We start from the raw sequence: 23,444 nt of genomic DNA, 5'->3' as shown, positions 1-23,444 counted from the left end.
CTGTGGTTCCCAGATTTCAAATAGTCACAACATACCTATGTATAATACATATACATATATAAACATATATACATATATATTAAAATTAGAAGTGAAAACTTCCAGGAAAACAGAGTGATAGAAATTAGAAGGAGGGGGGAAGAGGATAGGGAGATGACACAGGAGAATATGCTCAATATATAATGAGTTCTTGTAAGAAAGTGTTTATATATTTAATAAAATTTGAATTGATAAAAATGTAATTATTTATTTAAAATTTACAATACTGTGCACATTACTACACATTAAAACGAGAATACTTATGTAATCAAATATCATATATTCCTAAGAATATTGAACTGTGATCATAAGAGAATAGAGATAGAAAAATTACTTTTTAGTTCTTTTTTATAAAAATAGCTTTATCTCATAGTTCTCTAAAAAAAAGGTCTTAGGACTCAGAAATTTTTCAAAATACATATTGAGAACCACGATTCTTAGTGGAAGTCTAAATGTTCTTTCTGTATTTGCTTTTGGTACTGAACTTCCAGTATACTGGTAAGTTTCACATGAATTTCCAACACAAAGAGACATCTTACAAGTGGAAAACTATATTACTTTTTTATATACGGCTTTGAATTGTCATCAGATCTGGGTTATGCAGATAGGGTCTGTAGTTATTTTTTAAAAATTCAATATTTAAGATACTACTTCAAAATCTATCCTAGCCTCCTCTGCTTATTTTCTAAGATGTTATAGAACTATCTACATGATTAAAAGGACACAAGAAAATAAAATAGAACACAAGAAAAGATATCAAGGTTTTAGATGAACTAATATTTAAAGGTCATGTTCAGAGAAACCTGAAAAAATACCTAGCAAGCCAGTTCCTAATTTCAACGGTTTCATGCTAAGAATTAAGAGAAATCATAAAAGTTTTTGATTACTGAATTTCACCCTAAATCCTGCAGAAAAAAAGACAATGGTCTTCTTCCTACCTTTCGTTTAATGTTTGCAAGAAGACAGGCTTCTCCCCTTTTGAAAAGTGGATGCTGAAATTCAATAGATGTTTTATTCTCCTGGCTTGTCTTTTCAGTCTGCAGTGCAAACACCTTTCGGAAACCATCTAGTATAAGGAAAAAAAAAGAATGATAAGAAGGAATGCCATAGAATAGATTCTAATAGGACATTTGGAAGGATCAGAACAAGTAAGTGATATTCAAAATGTTTGATGTCATAAAAAACTGGTATACTGTAATAGCTTAATTTCAAAATTGGGTACTACTACCTCTTCTTGCTGTTGTTTATGTCTCTGGCATGTGTGTGTATGTAGGTATATGAGCTGACGTGGACTTCTGTGTGGGAGCATTTAGAGGCCTGAGCTTGATACCATGATGTCTTCTTCAATCCCCCGTTCACTTTATTTTGCCCTGTTTTTTATTTTGCCCTGTCTTTCACTGAACCTGGAACTTGCTTTTCTGTCTAAACTGTTTGGTCATGTGAGCTTCTTGGGTATACCTAGATCTAAACAGACTATTCTCAATAGAGTAACCTCAAATGGCTGGGAAATGCTTAAAGAAAAGTTCAACATCCTTAGCTAGCAAGGAAATGCAAATCTAAACTATCTTGTGATTCCATCTTACACCTGCCATAATGGCTAAGATTAACAGAACAAGTGACAGCTCATGCTAGCGAGAATATGGAGCAAGGGAAACACTTCTCCATTGTTGGTAGGCATACAAACTTTTACAGCTACTATGGAAATAAGTATGGTGGTTCCTCAGAAAGATGGAAATCAATCTACTTCAAGATCCAGCTATACAACTCTTAGGCATAAACCTAAAGGATGCTTGATCTTACCACAAGAAAACTTGCTCAACTATGTTTATTTCCCACCCACTTCCCTTTTCCCTCTTGCTCTGGCCCTGTTCTCTCTGGCCCTCAACTGTGTTTATTGCTGCTCTATTCATAATAGCCAGAAACTGGAAACATTCCAGGTGTCACTCAATAGAAGAGTAGATTTTAAAATGTGGTACATTTACATAATGGAGTATTGTTCAGCTGTTAAAAAAATGACATCATGAAAATTTCAAGGAAATGGATGAAATTGGAATAAATAATCCAGAGTGAGGTAACCCAGACCTAGAAAGACAAATATGGTATGTAGTCACTTATGTATGGATATTAGCTGTTAAATGATAACCAAGCTACAATCAGTAGACCCAGAGAGATTAGGTATCAGAAAAAGACTAGGGATAACATGTGGAGCTCCATATTAGGGGGGATGAAATAGATTTTATGGGGTGACTGGTAATGGGGGAACTGGAATATGAGAATTAAGTAGAGAGGATGAGGGACAATCTGGTTGGGGGAGAATTTGCAGAGAAAGGCAACTGGAATTGAGAGACATTTGAGGAGTGATATGAGAACCTAGTACAGTGAAAACTTCCTACAATATATAAAGGCTATTCTAATGAAGTCTCCAAATAATGAGGAAGACAGAGGCCTAACTGGCCATCTCTTGTCACCAAATGAACCTTCCAGTACTGGGACTAGGTTACACAGAATTGAATTGTTGGCCAAAGGGGTCCCATGAAAATCCCTGAATAACCCAGGCTGTTACCAAGATAGTAGACTGCTCTCTACAAACTGACATCAAGACCTCATTGTCAATGGGGGCTTGTATGTGTGTGTGTGTGTGTAATATATACAACTCATTGAACATGGAGCTATTGAGCTGATGCCTACATAGAAACTTCACTTCTATGATCTACTGTCTTTGAGATGGGAAGGTACTGTGCAGGCTACCAGAAAAAGAAAAGTAAAAAGAAAAAAGAAAAAGAAAAAGAAATGCAAACACCAACTCACCAACAGAGACATAAAACTTCTTATCGACAATCTGTCCTGCATGCAAAATAGGCTAGGATAATGGTGGCACAAAGCAATATCTGATTTGACTTAAGGCCCATTCCACAAGATGGAGCCCATACCCAATACTGCTTGCATAACTAAGAACCATGGATTAGATAGCCCAGAGACCTAGGGTAAAACCAAATATTACTGGTCTGAAAAAGTAACAATAAAATTACTTCTAATATTATGCTATGCTCATAGATCCAGTGGCCTCATTCAGCCAACATCAGAGAAGCTTCCTCCTGCAGCAGATGAGAACAAATTCAGAAACTACTAACAGGCAGACATTCAGGAGAGAGAGAGAGAGAGAGAGAGAGAGAGAGAGAGAGAGAGAGAGAGAGAGAGACAGACTTTGGTACACATAGTTCCAAGTCATGAAACCCATCAGAATAGGAGGCAGAAAGAGTTTAAGGACAAGAAGGGATGGAGGACAGAAGGAGGGCAAATACCTCTTTATCAGTGGATAAATGTTCACATGAACTCAGAGACTGAAGGAGCAAGCATAGAACCTACTTGGGTGTGTATCTGTAATGTTTGAATGGCAGTTATACATTTTCTTTCAGTCTGTTCTTATCATGGAAGTTGTTTTCATTCCTCATCAATTATGACTGATGATTTTGCTGAGTTATGATTGATAATATGCTGGAAATGGGTCCCTTACAAGGACCTCTTTGGTAGTTACAGAGAGTTCTGAGGAGGGGCAGTGATCTGGGCATCTGTACTGATTGCCAACAGTTGAAGAGCTGAGATGAGATGTCTTTATCAGATAGCCTAGGACATAGGAAGGAATGGGGCCTAGCTTGAGGTGAGGCAGTGTGCGATCCCAAAAAATTTTCTCCATTCTTACTTAGTGTAGTATTGAAATTCTTAGCTAAAGCAATAAGAGAAAAAGAAGCAAGTAAAAACAGACAAAACATGAGAGGAAGAAATAAACATATTCATGCTTGCAGATGATATAATTCTGTACACCAGACACAGTAAACATGTCACCCTAAACTTGAACTGATAAACACTTTCAGCAAAATTTTAAGATACAAAAATTAACCCCTAAATAAGTAGTATTCCTGCATATATATAACAAATATGCTGAAGAAACTATAGAAACAATCTTATTCACAATTGTTGACACGCCCTGCCATAATCTTGAAATAGACCTAACCAAGGAAATGAAAGGCTTATAATGTGAAAATCTGAAAATACTCAAGAGAAAACGAAGACATTAAAAGATGGAATTACCTTCCATACTCATAAATTAGAAGTAGCCATACTGTAAAAATGGTTATCATACCAAATGCAATTTATAGAATACAACCCTTATCAAAATTCTAATATCATTCTTCATGGGAGTAGAAAAAGATCTTAAAATTTAGTATATAGAATACTTCAGATACACAAAAAAGACTAAGAAAAAGAGTAATAAAGAGGGTACTGCCATACCTAAATACCTAATATTAAGTAATATTACAGAGAAGCAGCAACAAAACCAGCACAGTACTGGGACACACACACAAATAAATCAATGGAAAATAATAGAAGATCCAGATAGAAACTCACACAGCTACAGACACATGATTAGACAACACTGCTAACAAAACAGTCATAGAAGAAAGCCAACTTATTTAATAAATGGTGCTGGGAATATCGGATAACTACATATAAGTAGACAAATATAGCATATTACCTCTCACCTTGAACAAAAATATATCAACTCCAAATCAATTAAAGACTTCAATGTAAAAACCTGAAAATCTGAAGCTGCTGGAGGAAAAATAAAAGAAAACACACACACACACACACACACACACACACACACACACACACACACACAGAGCTCCATCCCTTAGCATGAGAGAAAAATTTTACCAATATTAATTACCAATATTTAAGAGTATTAATACATAGAATCTACAAATGTTTTAAAAATCAAAACAACAAGAAAACAAACAATCAAAGAAGCAGCTAAGGAACTGAACAGAGAGTTCTGAAAGAAGTTCAAATGCCCAATGAAAAATTTAAATGCTCAATATCCTTAGCTGCCAGGGCAATGAAAATTAAAGCTGGTAAAACTCTCTTTAACCATATTCTGAATAGTTATCATCAAGAAAACATATTACAACAAATGCTGGGTGTGGATGTAAGGAAAGGAAAACCATATTCACTGGTAGCAGGAATGTAAACTGGCATAGTCACTATAGAAATCAGGGTGAAATTTTTTCAGGAAAACTAGAAGTATAACTACACATGATACAGCTAGATGACTCTATGGAATATATGCAAAGACTCTATATTATCAGAAACATTCCTGGGTATCCATGTTCATAACTGCTCTGTTTACAATAGGAAGGAAAAGGAATCATCTTAAATGCCTACCAACTGATGAATGGATAAGACAAATGTAGTATATAAATAAAATGAAGTTTTATTAATCCAAAACTGAAATGAAATTATAAAATCTGCAGGAAAATGGACAGAACTGAAAAATATTATATGAAAGCTGATAACTCAAGCTGCGAACACAAACACAATACTTTTTTGATCATGTAGACCCTAGGTCCTACTTTTTTGTATTTATAGGGGAGTGAGTATCTATAGAGGAAAAGGAGAAAGGTTCATGAGAGGAGAAATAAGATCTTAAGAAAAGGGGGTGAGGAGGGAGGATAATATCTTCAATAACATCTTCAGCCAAGAGCATGGCCCCAGTGCCTTTGAAGTAATGAGGTTAAACATAGCTTAATGTACTTATCTGTGCTTAATTAATAGCAGAAAATTGCCCAAATGTGTGCTAAAAAGAAACATTTATTACAAGACTTACTTTCTAAAGGATTATTCTTCTATCATTTTGTGAGAAGTTTAACTTTTATTTCCAATCTCTACATGCTTTATAAAAGCAGATAACACAAAACTAATCACTTGAGGGTTCTTATTTTTTTTTCTTTAAAAAACACCATACTTTTACAAGACAAATACAATTCCTTTCCATTTAGAACATACTTACAAACTAGTTAACACAGTTTCTGGCCACCTAAATCTATAACTTTAAGGATTCTTATTGATTATCCATTTTGAAAGGACCGGAATTGGCACAGGAAACCCCAAGACCAAGTTCTCAGAACAAAGATCTATTTGCCACAAAGGGTCAAAAGGCAGGGAAAAAGAGACAAAACCAGGAAACAGAGGACAGGGGAGAATGGAAAATAAACAAGGGAGATGAGGTGTGTGTGCAATTTTCCCTGGAGAGATAAAGGACTGCCTCTGGATGGCAAGAAGACAGATATGGCCCATAGGCAAATGGTAATTTGCAAAGAGAAAAAGGGAAACTCCTGGCTAGGATGAATTAGTTTATTTGATTTGGCATGTTAATTAAGGTAGTCAAAAGACAGATCTTGATTGCTTCAGGATTTTCATAGCTGGGCCTTGGTGGTCAGTCTCAGGAGGAGGAAGTGGCCAAGTAAGGGAATAGACTTTGGTGGCTATCTTTAGAAATATAATCTAACAAAGCAGAAGAAATGGGGGAAGGGCGAGACCTGCCAGAGCCATATTTGCCATGCTTGGCCTTCTAGAGCCCTTCACATTTTTACAAACATTTAATGAACACCATTTAATCAAACATAACTAGTGTGCCAAGTTCTGGGGGGGATTTATAAGTCTATCAGATAAAATTCTTGTTTGTAAGAAAATAACAAAGCAAGAAATACAAATATATTCACAATTATAACATGCACTTGGGAACATATAAGAGGCAAAAATTTATTATGTATAGATGGCAATATTTCAAGTGTATTTATGATAAATCACACAACATGTAGATAGCCAGTGTTATCTATCTTGAAAATTAATTAGCAAGAATAAAACACTCATGAATGAATGAAGGCACAAAGAATTCAAATATGAACCTTCATGAGTGACTGCATGTATCAGACTCTACATATGTAAACATGCAACTATCTGAATAGAGAGAATTTGACTGTCCAGAAAAGGCACCACATAGAGAGAGATTCTGCCTCTGCACAAGAAAGAACATAAGAAGACAAGCCTTGACTTGAACCAAGACTAGTGATTACAAATACATAGAGGTTGCACTTGTAGTCAAGTGAGTGACTACATAGAAATACATGTTGTGCCACCAGCTATCTTTCCTTTCCTTTCTCCCTTCCTCCCTTTGTTCCTTCCTTTCTCCCTCCCTCACCTCTCCCTCCCTCTCTCTCTGTCTTGCTGTCTCTCTGTCTGTTCCTTCCTCCCTCCCTCTTTTTTTTTTTTTCTTTCTTTCTTTCTTTCTTTCTTTCTTTCTTTCTTTCTTTCTTTCTTTCTTTCTTTCTCTTTCTTTCTTTCTTTCTTTCTTTCTTTCTTTTTTCTTTCTCTTTCTCTCTCTCTCTCTCTCTCTCTCTCTCTCTCTCTCTCTCTCTCTCTCTCTCTCTCTCCCTCTCCCTCTCCCTCTCCCTCTCCTTCCCTCCCTCTCCCTCTCTCTCTCTCTCTCTCTCTCTCTCTCTCTCTCTCTCTCTCTCTTTCTTTCAATAAATAGCAGTTCTCTCACTCCACCATATGGGTTCCAGGAACAGAACTCAGGTCATTAGGCTTAGGGCCTACTACCTTTATGCACGGAGCCACTTCACTGGGCCTGCCTTCACGTTTATACTTATTTAAAACATAACTTCAGTTTTGTGAACTAGCAATATTCTGTCCTCCTCTCTCTCTCCACAACCTCTCTTTTCATTCTTTCTCCCTTTCTCTTTTACTTCCTTTTCCCTCCCTCTTCTTTCTTTTTCCCTTGTCCCTTTCTTCTTCTCTCCCTCTTTATTTTTAAATTGATTTATTTTTATTTTTTACATCCCAATTACTGCCCTTCCTGCTCTCCCCTCACACAGTCCCTTCTCCCATCTCTACAACCTTTCTCTTCTAACAGAGTAAGGCCACATCAAGTCTCTGCAGAGTCAGGCATATCCTTTCTCACTGAGGCCAGAGAAGGCAGCCCTGTTGGGGAACAGATTCCACAGACAGACAACAGCTTTAGGAACAGCCTCAGCTCTAGCTGTTTGGGGACCCGCATAGATACTGAGCTGCACATCTACTACATATGTGCTGGGGGTTTTAGTCCAGCCTTGATATGCTGTTTGGTTGTTGGCTCAGTCTCTAAGAGCTCTCAAGGGTCCAGGCTAGCTGACTCTGTTGTCCTCCTGTGGAGTTCCTATCCCTTCAGGGCCCACAATCCTTCCCCATATTCTCCCATAAGAGTCCCTGTCCAATGTTTGGCTATGAGTATCTGCATCTGCTAGATAGAGCCTTTGAGAGGACAGTTATGCTAGGCTCTGGCCTGCATAGACCTAATGAAAGTAAACAAGAATGAAGACTGCCATATCCAGGGATCCATCCCATAATCAGCCTCCAAATGCTGACACCATTGCACACACTAGCAAGATTTTGCTGAAAGGACCCTGATATAGCTCTCTCTTGTGAGACTATGCTGGGGCCTAGCAAACACAGAAGTGGATGCTCACAGTCAGCTATTGGATGGATCATAGGGCCCCCAATGGAGGAGCTAGAGAAAGTACCCAAGGAGCTAAAGGAATCTGCAACCCTATAGGTGGAACAACAATATGAACTAACCAGTACCCCAGAGCTCTTGACTCTAGCTACATATTTATCAAAAGATGGCCTAGTCGGCCATCACTGGAAAGAGAGGCCCATTGGACATGCAAACTTTATATGCCCCAGTACAGGAGAACTCCAGGGCCAAAAAGTGGGAGTGGGTGGGTGGGGGAGTGGGGGGGAGGGTATGGGGGACTTTTGGGATAGCACTGGAAATGTAAATGAGGAAAATACCTAATAAAAATATTTTAAAAAAAGAATGAAGGCCCAAGCAAGGATGCTTGACTCTCACTTAGAAGCAGGGATAAATAGTCATAGGAAGCAGAGAGAGGGAGAGAATTGGGTAGAAGAAGGAATGGGGAGAGGAATGGGCTGGTTCAGGATCAGATGTGGGGAGGGCCAGGAGAGAGGGCCAGGAAAATGAATGAAAATGTGCAGCCGCTGGATGTGGGGCTGTGTGGGGAATCTCTAGGAAATCATTTCCACCTTTCCTTTCATTCCATAACCCTTTCCTCTTCGTTCCTCCTAAATTCATGTCCTCATTTTCTTTAACTAATGTTGTTACACACACACACACACACACACACACACTACATGTGCATAGATATATAAATACAACTTATTGAGTCTGTTTACTGTTGCTTGTGTATATGAGATTTCCAGGTTGACCACTTGCTATTGTTTAATCAATTAAGGAGCTCATCTCCCTTTATTGATTCTTCTACTCTCAGTAGTCATTAGTTGCCTATATTTGTCTAGGGTTGGAGTCTTGCGAGATTTATGTTTTCTACACTGGTATGTCTATGGGTGCTGTCTGCTCAGGTCTTGTTTAGGATGTCATACTGTTGAGATATTATAGGTGAAACTTCCCTATTATTTCTGGGATACACATTCTTATAACAGTGTTCTGGACCTCCAGGTCTTATACTCTTTCGATTCCCGTTTTTTTTTTTTTTTTTTTTGGATGTTGTGCTGTAAATACATCTATTAGAACCGGACATCCCATGAACTGCTAGTCAAAGATACCTCCTGCTCCCACTGTTAGGAGTCCCACAAGAACGCCAAGTCAAACAGCCATAACATATGTGCAGAGGACTTAGCACAGCCCTATGCAGGCTCTCTGATTGTCACTTCAGTCTCTCCTAACTTTTTGATAAAACAACAGCCCAATTTTCAAATTGGCTGCAGTACTACACTCCCACCAATAGTGTTTAAGTGTTCTCCTTCATCCACATCCACATGATCATTTGTTGTCAATAGTATTGCTGATGTTGGCTGTCTGATCAGAGATAATCATGAAGCCATTTTAATCTTCATTTCCTTGATAACTAAGAATGTTGAAGTAATTTAAAAGTGTTTATTAGACATTTTATTTTTTACATTATTTTTAATATTTTATGATTATAAATAACATCATTTACTCCTTCCCATTCTGCTTCCCAAATGTCAAATGTTACAATATACTGATCCTTACTTTCTTTCAAATTCATGGGTTCTTTTTTCATTAATTGTTGTAATACACACACACACACACACACATATATATATATATATACATATATACACATATATACATATATATATATACATATATATACATATATATATTTAAATGTCTAGATACAATCTGTTCAGTTGTAATACACACATATATATATATATATATTTAAATGTCTAGATACAATCTGTTCAGTTGTAATATATATATACATATATATATTTAAATGACTAGATACAATCTGTTGAGTCTGTATAATGACATACATACTATATATATATATATACATATATATATATATATATATATATATATATATATATATATATATATATATACAATATGCCCCCAGATAAGCAGCTTGGTCTTCATGCAAGTCCCCTGAGAAGTGGACCAGAGGATGTTCCTTAATTCTGTTAGCTGCCTGTAGATCCTGTTCCCCTAATTGAGGCTCCTTGTCTGGCTTCAATAGAAGAGAATGCACCTAGTCCTGCAGTGACTTGATGAGTGGGGGTATGGGGTGTGATAATTGGGAAGGTGAGTCCCCCTTTTCAGAGGAGAAGGGGACAGAAGAATGGGGGGAAGATTTGTGTGAGGGGATACAGGAAGGAGAGGGGAAACTGATATTGGGATGTAAAGTAAAGTAAGTAAATAAATAAATAATAAAGGAAATCTGCAAAAGAATAAATAGAACTGTAAAATATTATTATTAAATGAGACAATTCAGTTTTTAAAAGGAAGACACGACATGTTCCCACTATGAGTGATCCTGGCTTCTGAATTTTTTTTTATATATTGGAGGGAGTACAGGTAAAGAAACTGCAAGAGCTAATGGAAGTAAAAAGACTTAAGAGAATTATAGTTTCTCAGTAACTATGAAAATTAATCTTGTCTGTAGTTAAAGTGAAACTGATCAGATACTAAAGCCATAAAGTTGAAAAATGAAGAGAAACAACGGGGTAAAATAACTACATGTATTAACTTGAGAATTAATAAAGAAAGCTTTAAGTTTACATTTTTACTATGCCTATGGCTGTGGTTGCTATATCTTAAATATGTTAAATTAAATATTGTATGTTGTTAATAAACATGAGATTTCTGTGCTTGTTACCCTGGATGATTTAAAGCACCACATTATATACTACTTCTCACATTTGGGCCTTGAGACTAGGCAGTGATTGGCCAATGAGTGCACAAAGAGGAAGTGATTGGTTAATTATAGAGTGGATTCAAGATTGCAATGGAATTTTTTGCCCTTATTGCAACTAATAATAGTAGTAAGCATCAAGTCAGTCTCTCAGATAAATGTTATTACCAAAAGTAATCTGGTAGTAATTTACGGATATTTTATGACAATAGTACAGCATTTTCACTATAAAATAATAAATGCTCATTACAAAAAATTTAAGAGAAATAAAAATAGAAACAACTTTTAAAAAATATCTAAAATGAAAGCAACCTTAATAATGGAATTACAAAGAATGATATGTAAGGCTTTCAAAACTTTAAAGACTAGAGATAGGTAAACTAAAATATATTTAATAAAGGCAATGAGTTACCTAGCTGTACAATCTGGATCAAAAATACTTAATCTCTTTAGTCCCCATTCTTTATCACTAGCACAGTAAGATTAAACTAGATAAATCTTTGGTCACATTCAGCCTTATGTACCTATAACTCAAAAATTTAAATCAGATATTTTCAGAAAGGATTTTTTTGTGTGTTTGAGACCTGTAGTTGTTCAAAGGAGAATGGCTACCATATATTTGAATACTTGGTCCCTAGTTGGTGAAGGGTTTGGGAAAGATTGGGAAATGTGGCCTCTTTGGAGGAGGTGCGTCAGTGTGGGTAAGATGTGAGGTTTCAAAAGCCTACACTTCCCAGTTTTCCTTCTTTGACTTGTGATTGTGTTTTAAGATGTGTGCTCTCAGCTACTGCTCCTGTGCCATGTTTGCCTGCCTGTAGCCATGATCCCCGTCATGATGATCATGGACTCTCTCTGGAACTATAAAGACTCAAATGCATTTTTTAAAAATTGCTTTATAACATCAATAAAAATAGATAAAAATAACTAAGAAAAGCCTTCACTCAACAAAAAAGCAAAGCAGGGTTTAAATAATATACTATAGTAAAAGTTTTCACTCAACTGATACTTATATTTATTCATTGAAAATAAACTGAATATTTTGTGACAAATAGTAATACTTGTACAATTAAATCATACTTACACATGTTGAGTTGTCTAATAAAGCTTGTTATTTTGTTATGTTTGAAGTATTTTGGTAGTACTTCTCTGGCAAAAGTTTCTTCATTCACAATCTGAAAGCTGTGGCCATCCTTGTAATAAAGAAAACCCAAAAAGTAGTTTATTTACCAGGAAAAAAGTAAGGTTTCACCAAAGTAACAAATCAAAATAATACCTCATGAACCCCAAACTTGCAAAAAATAAATAAAGACCAAAGTACAGAATTCTTCACACTGGAGTGTGTTCCTAGCATGCATGAGGCTATGGTTTCAAATCCTTTATTATGGGGGAAAATATACCATAAAGACACAGAATATGAACAAAAGAAACAACATGAAGGAAAATGTAATGGATTGATCATGAAAGCATATATCCAAAAAAAAAAAAAACTTCACAAATTAAAAGTAAACAGGCAAAAGCAGACATGTTAGAGCACATCTGTCATCCTAGCACTTGGAAAGCAAAAGCAGGAAGACAAAGAATTTTAGGTGAGCTTAGACCAAGGAAACTTGCTTTTTTCTACAAACTTGGGCAAAAAAAGATATTAAGTAGTAATTCAAAAAAAAAACTTGTCAATTGTGATGCTTAGTGTTGCCAACCTGACAAAGTCTAGAATCACCTGGAAAATGGAGCTTTGAACACATCTACAAGGGGACTATCCTGTGTTGAATAATGTGGGGAGACACCTCTTATTTGCAGGTAGGACCATTCCCTGAGCCAACTATCCTTGGATGTAAAAGGGGAGAAAAGGAGTGGAGAAGCATAAATGCATTCATATGGATGCAATGTGACTAGCTGCTGCTGCTTCTTCTTCTTCTTCTTCTTCTTCTTCTTCTTCTTCTTCTTCTTCTTCTTCTTCTTCTTCTTCTTCTTCTTCTTCTTGTTCTTCTTCTTGTTCTTCTTGTTCTTCTTCTTCCTCTTCCTCCTCCTCCTCCTCCTCCTCCTCCTCCTCCTCCTCTTCTTCTTCTTCTTCTTCTTCTTCTTGTTCTTCTTCTTGTTCTTCTTGTTCTTCTTCTTCTTCCTCTTCCTCCTCCTCCTCCTCCTCCTCCTCTTCTTCTTCTTCTTCTTCTTCTTCTTCTTCTTCTTCTTCTTGTTCTTCTTCTTGTTCTTCTTGTTCTTCTTCTTCTTCTTCTTCCTCTTCCTCCTCCTCCTCCTCCTCCTCCTCCTCCTCCTCTTCTTCTTCTTCTTCTTCTTCTTCTTCTTCTTCTTCTTCTTCTTCTTCTTTTCTTCTTCTTCTTCTTCTTCTTCTTCTTCTTCTTCTTCTTCTTCTTCTTCTTCTTCTTCTTCTTCTTGTTCTTCTTCTTGTTCTTCTTCTTCTTCTTCCTCTTCCTCCTCCTCCTCCTCTTCTTCTTCTTCTTCCTCTTCTGCTGCTGCTGTTAGTCTTTTTATTGTTTTTATTGTTTTTTTTTGTTTGTTTTTTAAATTGAACATCCCTTACTGGTCCTGCTTCGGTGAGTGGCCAAGATCAAGGGAAACGGGAGGGCAACCAGCTGGTGCAGGGAGGGTCATTTCCACATTTCACTTACACACAGAACTAAACAGACAAGCACAGAGTCACTATTGTGATTAGAAATTGGCAGCATGGGATGGGGAGGGATGAGGAGTAGGAAGAAGAACAAAAGCAGTTTGGGAAGGCCAGAATCTTCAGGGATGGAGGGAGGATGGTCCAGGGGGTGGGAGGGATGTTTGGCAACTGGGGTGAAGGGATAGTCCTCCCCCTGCTGGGATGCTCCCAGCCCCTCCGGTCTGGCAGAAAAGGGGCAGCCTGCCACACCCAAGAGCAGGTCTAGGGCTGCTAGATGCTCCATGCAGGGGGCTGGAGGTGGCTCACAAAGGCTTTCTCTCCAGATACTGCCACCTAGTTTCTCTGCCAGGGTGCAGCGGTCCTTGACCTCCTCTTAGCAGTTAGCTTGTAATTCATGCTTGATTCCTGTCAGATATTTCTTGATGGCATCCTTGATGCTGGCATAGATCATTTTGCTCTTAAGGGGCACATTCTCAGGGGCCCAAAAGATGAACGCCAGGTGCTCCTTCTTGCTCTTCTTGGTCTCATAGGTTGCATCATAGAAAGCATAGCAGCAGCCCTTGTCTGGCAGCATCTTGACGAAAGTGGTGTAGGGGTCATCCACAGCCTGCCCCACATCTCCTACCAGGATCTCCTTGCCCTCCTCCAGGATGATGTTCTTTTTGTCCTCACTCAGGCAAAAAAAAGCACTGCTTTCTTGCATTACTTCACTTCTTCTGGCGTTGAAGAATTGCAAACTTTCATGTCATTGAACACCTTGATTACACCGTCAAAGACAGCCACACCAGAGGCCATATTTCCGGAAACGAAAGGGAGACAGAAAGAGCTACTGAAGCCACTGCAGCTGCTGCCGGGATTCCACGACTAGCTTCTTTAAGCTCTTGCCAATGTGACTTTCTCAATTATGATGGACTGTGACCTTGAACACACGCTGATATAAACATACTTTTCCTTAAGTCGCCTGTTTCAAGATATTTATCACAACAACAGAAAAACAAGACACCAAATATGTTTTCAAGAAAAGCGTTTAAATTGTAAATTACTACAATGAGATATATCTTTTGTCTATCAAATTGATAAAGACTAAAGAAGATATCAATCTCCACTGTTTGTAAATTAGCAAGAGTTCAGATGCTACTAACAGTAAATATTCAAAGTCCCCAAATACTCAGTCTTTAGCTTAGAAGCGTGTGGGGGACTTTTGGGATAGCTTTGGAAATGTAAATGAAATAAATACCCCCCCCCCAAATTTAGTGTAATAGTTAATGATAGTAAATCATTTCCTTAATAATGGAGATGATTATTAATGTAAAATTACTAATTTTATAAAGCATGCAAATAAAATAATAAATCAATACATGATATAAAATATATGTAGTGATTTTATAAACTAGAATTATGAGAATTTTTTTTAAAGATTTATTTATTATTATATCTAAGTACACTGTAGCTATCTTCAGACACACCAGAAGAGAGTGTCAGATCTCATTACAGATGGTTGTGAGCCACCATGTGGTTGCTGGGATTTGAACTCAGGACCTTCGGAAGAGCAGTTGGTGCTCTTAACCACTGAGCCATCTCTCCAGCCCAAATTATGAGAATTTTAAAAGCTGGTTTTGTTAGGCAACTTGACACAAGCTGAAGTTATCACAGAGAAAGGAGCCTCCCTTGAGGAAATGCCTCCATGAGTTCCAGCTGTAAAGCATTTTCTCAATTAGTGATCAAGGGGGGGGGCAGGCCCCTTGTGGGTGGGGTCATCTTTAGGCTGGTAGTCTTGGGTTCTATAAGAAAGGAAGCTGAGCAAGCCAGGGGAAGTGAGCCAGTAAGTAACATCCTTCCATGGTCCCTGCATCAGCTCCTGCTTCCTTACCTACTTGAGTTCCGGTCCTGACTTCCTTTGGTGATGAACAGCAATGTGAAAACGTAAGCTGAATAAACCCTTTCCTCCCCACCCCCCCCCAAAGAAAAGAAAAGAAAAGAAGTTTTAATTCCAGATTGTTTAGAGAATAATTACTGATATGTGCTAAGACTTAACAATAAACAGTTACATAAGTATTTGTATATAGAATTCAAAAATTAGAAACTACCATAATACTAATTTAATAACTAAATCTATAAAAATGAATATTATTCAGTGATAAAACTAAGCTATATAACAATGTTTAGTGAATGGATATGCTCATGATATATTTCAAATGAGAGAGACAAATTTTCAAAAGGTATAAAATGAATCATTTAATAAATGATATATACATATATATATATATACATATATATATATGATATAATAATATAGATCAAAGACAGACTACCTAGATTCAATCCCTATTATCAATGTTCCCCACAAAAGATATTCACATATAAAAAACAATATTATGTTAACTGGTAACAGTGGGTGTCAATGGATGACACTATAACTACTTTGATAACATTTTAAAAAGTAGACCATAACAAAAATTATTTTAAAATAAGCAAAAAATATGTAATATTCTTCTATGCTGTTCATTCTCTTAAATCATACCTTTAAATTTTAATTAGGTTAGAAAATAATTAATTTAAATGTCATGTTTTTAAACTTGATACCATACTTCAACTAAGATTTAGAAAAAATGCCTTGCTCATCTGTTATTTACCCATAGGATTATACATTGTTTAGTTCTTTAGAGGTGACATGGTTCATTATAATCCCCCAATCTATCTGTGTGTTTGAGAGAGAGAGAGGGGTGGGGTGGTGGTAGAGGGGGAAGTGAAGTAGGGAGGGTGGGAAGGAGGGAGGGAGGGAGGAATGAAGGGAGAGAGGGAGAAGAGGTGTATGTATGATGTGTACAGGTGCCTGTAACTCTGCATGTGCTTCTGGAATTCAGAGGAGGGCTTTTAGCCTTAAGTGTCTTGCTCTATTTCTCTACCTTATTCTCTTGAGACTAGGTCTCCTACTGAATTGTACTAGGCAGGTAGTCTACCTACCTACCTACCTACACACACACACACACACAGAGTTTCCACATACACAGTTTTACCTGGATACCTGAATTTAGGCCCTCATGGGAGGTTAGCACTTTTCTTTATTGCAGTTATTAGTGGGATACCTGAGTCATTCTAATAGAACATATGAGCATTTTAGGATGATGGGGTTATCTTTAGTTGGCTTTGCTACTCGTGACTATTTATAAACTAACTTAATATGAGACCAGAAACTACACCACCTTAGCTTTCCCCAGAACTGACTGGACTTCAGAGATTATGAAAGAATGTCAGAAAATATCTTTAAATATGACATTATTCTATTTCCCGACCAAACCTTTGTGGGGATATCAAAAACCCAAACCAACCAACCAAACAAGCAAACAACAACCTCAATTGAAAAAGGTCAGGAAGTTTGGAAATGTCATAGAGCACATTACCTACAAACTGCATGAATAGTTTCTGAATAGCTAAGGCTTGATAATGATACATAAAAAAATGAAAGAAAATGTAATGATGTGTTTCAAGTTAAACATATGGGTTTTTTTTTTTTTGCTCCATCTTAAGCTTTATGAGAATTAAATAGTGAGTACTGAGAACAACAAATGTATCAGAAAGACCACTGGGACATGAAAGCAGATGTGAAGAAGGGACTAGAAAGAGGGGGCCTGGAGAAAAAGCTAAAGCAGTAAGAGGGAGATAAGTAAGAACAAATAATGGCATACCTAAAAATATCATAAATTTCATATTATGAAATTACTTTGTATAATAAGTTAAAACTATTTCAAATATAAAACACAGATAATTAGCTGGGAGATTTATCAGATATGTAATCTAGCACTCGGGAGGCTAAAGCAGGAGGATCACAAATTTAAGAGCAATATTGCTATACAATAAGCAATACTGTGAAAAAAATAGGGATGTCTGGAGATTAGCTCATTGGCCGAGGTCTGTCCAGCATCCCAAGGTCCTAAGTTGGATTCCTAGCATTGGAAAAACTAGAAAATATTTACATTGTGTGATCAGAACTGTACATGATAGCAGCTGCATAAAAGAAAACCATTCATAAAAAATTTCTTGCCTAAAGAAGAGGAGAAAAATCAGGAGATTGCTAACACATTAAATACACGCTACAGAATCAATGGGTGCTCTGGTTTTCTAAAAATGAGCAAAGTGAAGCTTAGCAAGAAAGTCTACTGATCTTTAAGTTTGGGACTACTAAAGGATTTGGGGCTCAATTAAAATATGTCATCTTGCCTAGTAATTTAATAACTGAGACACATCACTTAAAATGATGGATAGAATTGATTTTGTTTTCAGATAAGAAAAATAAACTGGAAAGACAATAGGTAATTTCACTGAACACACATTAAAGACAAAGGGCCTTTGATTCCCGTTGTCGAGAGACACTGCTTTGCTTTATTGGAGAGTATTTTCATGATGAACGTGAGCTGTAACAATGTTTGAACTAAAGATTTTAGTTGTGCATGTGTTGTGTTTCTTTACTGTAGCTGTGATCATCATGGCCAAGGCAAATTACAGAAGGATGAATTTCTTAGGGTGTATAGGTCCACAGAGTTAAGAGACCAGCAGGACAGGGAGGCGTAGAGGCTGGAGCAGAAAGTAAAGAAATTGCATCCTCAACCACAAATATGAGGATGCAGAAAGAATGAGAGGGAATTGGAAGTGGGTAAATCTTTGAAACCTCGAAACCTGTTCCTAATGGCATACTTCCTCCAGGCCTGCCAAGTCTCATAAACTGCTGCCAACAGTGATACCACATGGGAACCAAGTGTTCAAATACTCAAGTCTATGGGGAGCATTTCTCATTCAAACAACCACATATGGAGAGTTTACAGTAAAGGTTAAGACTCCCACCAAAGACAGTAATTGCTTATCAGTCTCACACAGCACAGTTAATAAGAATTGCTCCACCACTAAAATAGGTTTCTTGTTGGGAAAGATACTTTCTGAATATTCTCATAGGATAGTGTAGAAGCAATTGAGAGTTGAAGCTGAAACAAAGTGTTACTGAAACGAGGGTGGCCTTCATTTACATATGACTCCACATTGGGGAATTATTGTGAATGGACAGAAATTTATAGTTCATGAATGATTAAAAGTTCTAAAATTGTGGAGATGATTTTAACACTTTGTGAACATGTTAACAACTTAAAGGAGCTGAACAACATTGAAATGTCTTAGTAAAACAATTACTTAAAAATGGATCCCATTTCAATGTTGCTAAGATATAGAAGCATTATTTTTCTTTGTTTTGTAATTCTATATTCATTACAAAAAAGGTATCTGGCCATGCGTGGTGGTGCACTCCTTTAATTCCAGCACTGGGGAGGAAGAGGCAGGCGGATTTCTGAGTTTGAGGCCAGCCTGGTCTACAAAGTGAGTTCCAGGACAGCCAGGGCTGTAAAGAGAACCCTGTCTTGAAAAACCAAACCAAAATATATATATATATGGAGCTAGAATTGACTCAGCAATTAGGAGCAGTTACTGTTCTTGCAGAGGATCTAAGTTTGTTTCTCAGCGTTCAGCCATATCTAGCAGTTCATGGTCACATGTAACTCCTATTTGAGGTTTGAAACATTTTTTTTTTTTGCCTACATGGGCACACATACTCATATGTACATGTACAGAAACACACACATATGCATATAGGCTACATACATATAATTAAAAAATAAAATACAATAGATAAAAAATAATGCTGAGTGTCCACTATTCTAACTGAAGAATTACAGTATAAATCATCTTCAAAATCCATGTTTTCTTGCACCACTGTTAAATGGCCTACTAAAACCACCATCACAAACTTTATCCATCTTCAATATTCAAAATAGAGCTTTTATTCTATATACCAACAAGCAAATATTCTGTTTATGTACCACTGTATATAAGAATATATTTTGCTTGGTGGTTTAGTCCCTGGGAGTTCTGGGTGGTCTGGTTAGTTGATATTGTTCTTCCTATGGGGTTGCAACCCCTTCAGCTCCTTCAGTCCTTCCCTTAGCTCTTCCATTGGAGTCCCTAGGCTCAGCCCAGTGGTTGGCTGTGAGTATCTGCATCATGGAGGGATCCATACCAACAGGTACATATGTAGCAGAGGATGGCCTTATCTGACATCAATGAGAGGGGAGGTCTCTGGTACTGTAGAGGCTTGATGCCCCAGCGTAGGGAGATGCTAGAGCAGTGAGGTGGGAGTGGGTGAATAGGTGGAGGAGTACCCCCATAGAGGCAAAGGGGGTCAGGGGGTGGAGTGGGGGTTTGTGGAGGGGTAACCAGGAAGGGGGATACCATTTGAAATGTAAATGAATAAAATGATTAACAAAAAATAAGAGTACATTTTGTTTATTTATAGAGCATGACACATAAAGTATCATACATGCCTATTGTAGCAGTTTTCTTTGATTATATTTATAGCATTATTTTGGTTGTACTAACTTCTTATAATTATTTTAACTTCTTTGCCTTTCTATTTATAGTGTTAGTAATTTTGATTTTTGTTTTTCATTTGTGCTGCTTTTGCTTATTTCTTGTCAAACATTGGTGAAGGGGAAATCCCATTTACCCAGGCAGAATGCTTATGATCAAGAAAACAATTGATAACAAATGCTGATTAGAATATGGAAAAGGGGATGCCTCATTCATGATTGATATTGCAAACTGGTATAAAACTCTGGAAATCAATGTAGAGAATCTTCAAACATCTTTTTGAAAAATCTACTTTATGACCCAGAAGGAGATGAAAGGAGGAGAGAAAAGAAAACACTAAATATATTTTTGAAAGGCTATGGGGAACCAAATTATTATTTCATGGTTACTTATAATTCGATAAAATATGCTTGTAAGTATATGATAGTGTTCCCTCAAAAGCCAGAGACAAACAAAAACTCCAGTGACAAGCATGGGAAACGTGCTTTCAAATTATTGATAAGGAAGTGAACAGCTATTGCTGTGGCTCTTGGTTGCCTCTTAGAGGTTGAATATAACGTCCTTACTGCTGACACCCCCAACCATTACTAGTTACTTCCTAGCAAACTATGCAATTTGCCAAGGGAAGAAAGCAGTCAATGGCTCTATTCACTTATAATGCCAAGGTATTCTGAAAGATGAAAATTGGCACTTAAATTCTGAGAGTAACCAACAGTTATCTAATTGAACATAAGAACAGAAGGAAGGAATTCCTATCTGGTACAATAAACTTAACCAACTACCATGGTTGGAAATAGACCATATGGATCATAGAGGAGAACTTACTATTGCCACTTTACTAGACCACTATCATTCCTAACTGCATTCTAAATAATTATCCTTATAGCTATACATAAATGTAGTTTGTCTCAACAAAAAATTTTTATAGTAAACACAGGGCATTACAGAAAATCACAACTTTAAAATGTGTAGAAAAACTGACTGTTTAGTGGTCAGACCCAATTGATACATCAACAATACAACCTCTTACACACAAAGCTTAGAGAAGACTGCAGAACAGAAGTTAGGAAGAGTGTAAGAGCCAGAAGGTTAAAATATCTGCTTTGAGATAGTGTCTCTATAAATGCTATGAAAACAGCACCCTTATACTTCACATAAATTCATAACTATGAAAATCCTAGGATAAGGCTCAGAGGAATAGAAAAATTAATCTGTAAGCTCTCTGAGACAACTTAATTAATAAATAACGTATCGGTACTTTTCTAGTTTTGGTGATGAGCCCAGAGTTTTTCACATGATAGATAAGTACTTTACCACTGACCTACAACCCAGCTCTTATTTATTTCAATGTTAAATATTTACTTCAATATTTTAAAAGCTATTTTCATGAGAAGCTATAAATTGAAAATCACATCCACTATTTTCTTCAAGTGAAACTGTTTATGAAACAAGAATGGCTATTGAGTTGACTATTATTTGAAGTTAGCTGTGGTACTTGGCAGTTCATTGTACCCCTTTATATTTTTGTTTGACATTTTATTAACAAAAAATTTAACCTTGGCTGAGTGTGGTAGTACATTCTTGTAATACCAACACCGAGCAGGCTGAGGCAAGGTGATCATGAATTCAAGATAAACCTGGGCCACAGAGTGAGACCCTATCTATCTCAAAAACAAATGAACACAGTGCCAAAGTGACTATTATTTTAGAGAACTGGCCATGGTCTCCTCTTAAAACATTCTACAAGATTTTTCCCAGTCAGAATGATTAGAAGTTAAATATAATTCAAAATCCCAGTGGCCGGGAGTACACTTGTAATTCACTCAGCTTACTCAATGAGTGGTTAATAATGTCCCAGAGATAAAATGAGGTGTATCACAAATTCTCTTAGAAACTGACAGTTTAGGTACATTTGGCTAGAAAGCTTCATCTGTTTACTAACCTGATCTACATAGTGACTTTCAGGTCAGCCAGGGCTAAATAGTCAAACCTTGTCTTTCAAAGAAACATAGAGTAAGAGCTAGTGATGTAGCTTGGTGGTAGAGCACTCATGTAGCACACTGTCTGATCTCACAACCATAGCAAGTACTATAGAGTAAAAGCCAAAAACCCCAACAAATTTGAGCTTTGGCGGGAAATCAGGAGTGTGAGGCTACTTGTATTTTTATGGTGAAGCTGTCCTACCCTGAGTGACTTTTTTTTAATGTGCTTATTTTTTTTTATTAGATATTTTCTTTATTTACATTTCAAATGCTATCCCGAAAGTTCCCTATACCCTTCCCCCACCCTGCTCCACTACCCACCCACTCCCACTTCTTGGCCCTGGCATTCCCCTGTACTGGGGCATATAAAGTTTGCAAGTCCTAGGGGCCTCTCTTCCCAATGATGGCCGACTAGGCCATCTTCTGCTACATATGCAGCTAACCCCATTAAAAATGGTGTACAGAGCTAAACAAAGAATTCTCACCTGAGGAATACCAAATAGCTGAGAAGCACCTGAAAAAAATGTTCAACATCCTTAATCATCAGGGAAATGCAAATCAAAACAACCTTGAGATTCCACCTCACACCAGTCAGAATGGCTAAGATCAAAAATTCAGGTGACAACAGCTGCTGGCGAGGATGCAGAGAAAGAGGAACACTCCTCCATTGCTGGTGGGAGTGCAAGCCTGAGTGACTTTTTACTCGAGCTGCACATATTTATGGATTCTGAAGAAAGAAAAATAAAAAGTAGAAAATGAGCCCCTCCCCTTTTTCTTTTGCCAGGAATCACAAAACTAGGTGAACTGAGACTTAATCCTCTCAAGGAACTGAGTGTCCAACTCAGTTGAGTGGCTGCGGGGGTGGGGTGGGGTGGCGCAAAAACTTCCTGTGGCTGTGTCATTCAACCTGTGTAAAAAATTCCCATACCCCTATAAAAAACCCTTTCTGAAGTCACATCCTTTTCTTTAAACCAACGCCCCTTCCCAGAAGTCTCTTTACCTTGCCCCAGCGAATCACGTGGTCCAAGACAGCATCATCAACTAACATCCAGAGTTTGGTGAGAAAGTGAGGAACCATTGTCTTTCGAAATTGCTCCATGTTTTGGGATGTCACTGCTTTAAGAAAACGTCCGTCCTGGACAATTGTAAGCAGCAAGGAAAACCTGAGCTACTCCATTACCAAGAGAGCAAGCAGCAGTTTTCTGTGACAAAAGGCTGATTAATGGCCCTCCCTCAGAACTTTGCTTGGAGGCGGGTCTGAATTGCCCAGGGGGCAATTCTTATTGGCTGGTTATAGTACTGCAGTACCTC

General features: G+C 37.3%; 1 protein-coding gene across 2 annotated transcripts in view; it reads right to left on the bottom strand.

The window, feature by feature from the left end:
- LOC110286969 (heat shock factor protein 3) overlaps positions 1-23,232 on the bottom strand; it is a 61,865-nt gene extending 38,633 nt beyond the window's left edge. For both annotated transcript variants that reach the window (XM_085838109.1, XM_021153658.2), the window contains exons 1-3: positions 23,134-23,232; positions 12,202-12,310; positions 978-1,105 (exon numbers count right to left, since the gene is read on the bottom strand). In XM_085838109.1, the coding sequence (XP_085694235.1) occupies positions 978-1,105; positions 12,202-12,310; positions 23,134-23,232 (336 nt within the window). The remainder of the gene's footprint in view (positions 1-977; positions 1,106-12,201; positions 12,311-23,133) is intronic.
- Positions 23,233-23,444: the final 212 nt, after the last annotated feature.

This window comes from Mus caroli, unplaced genomic scaffold (genome assembly GCF_978045245.1).
Source record: "Mus caroli unplaced genomic scaffold, Mus_caroli_1 scaffold_5, whole genome shotgun sequence".
Lineage (NCBI taxonomy): Eukaryota > Metazoa > Chordata > Mammalia > Rodentia > Muridae > Mus > Mus caroli.
The sequence above is the reverse complement of the archived record's forward strand: the minus strand, read 5'-3'. Positions and strand labels throughout refer to the sequence as shown.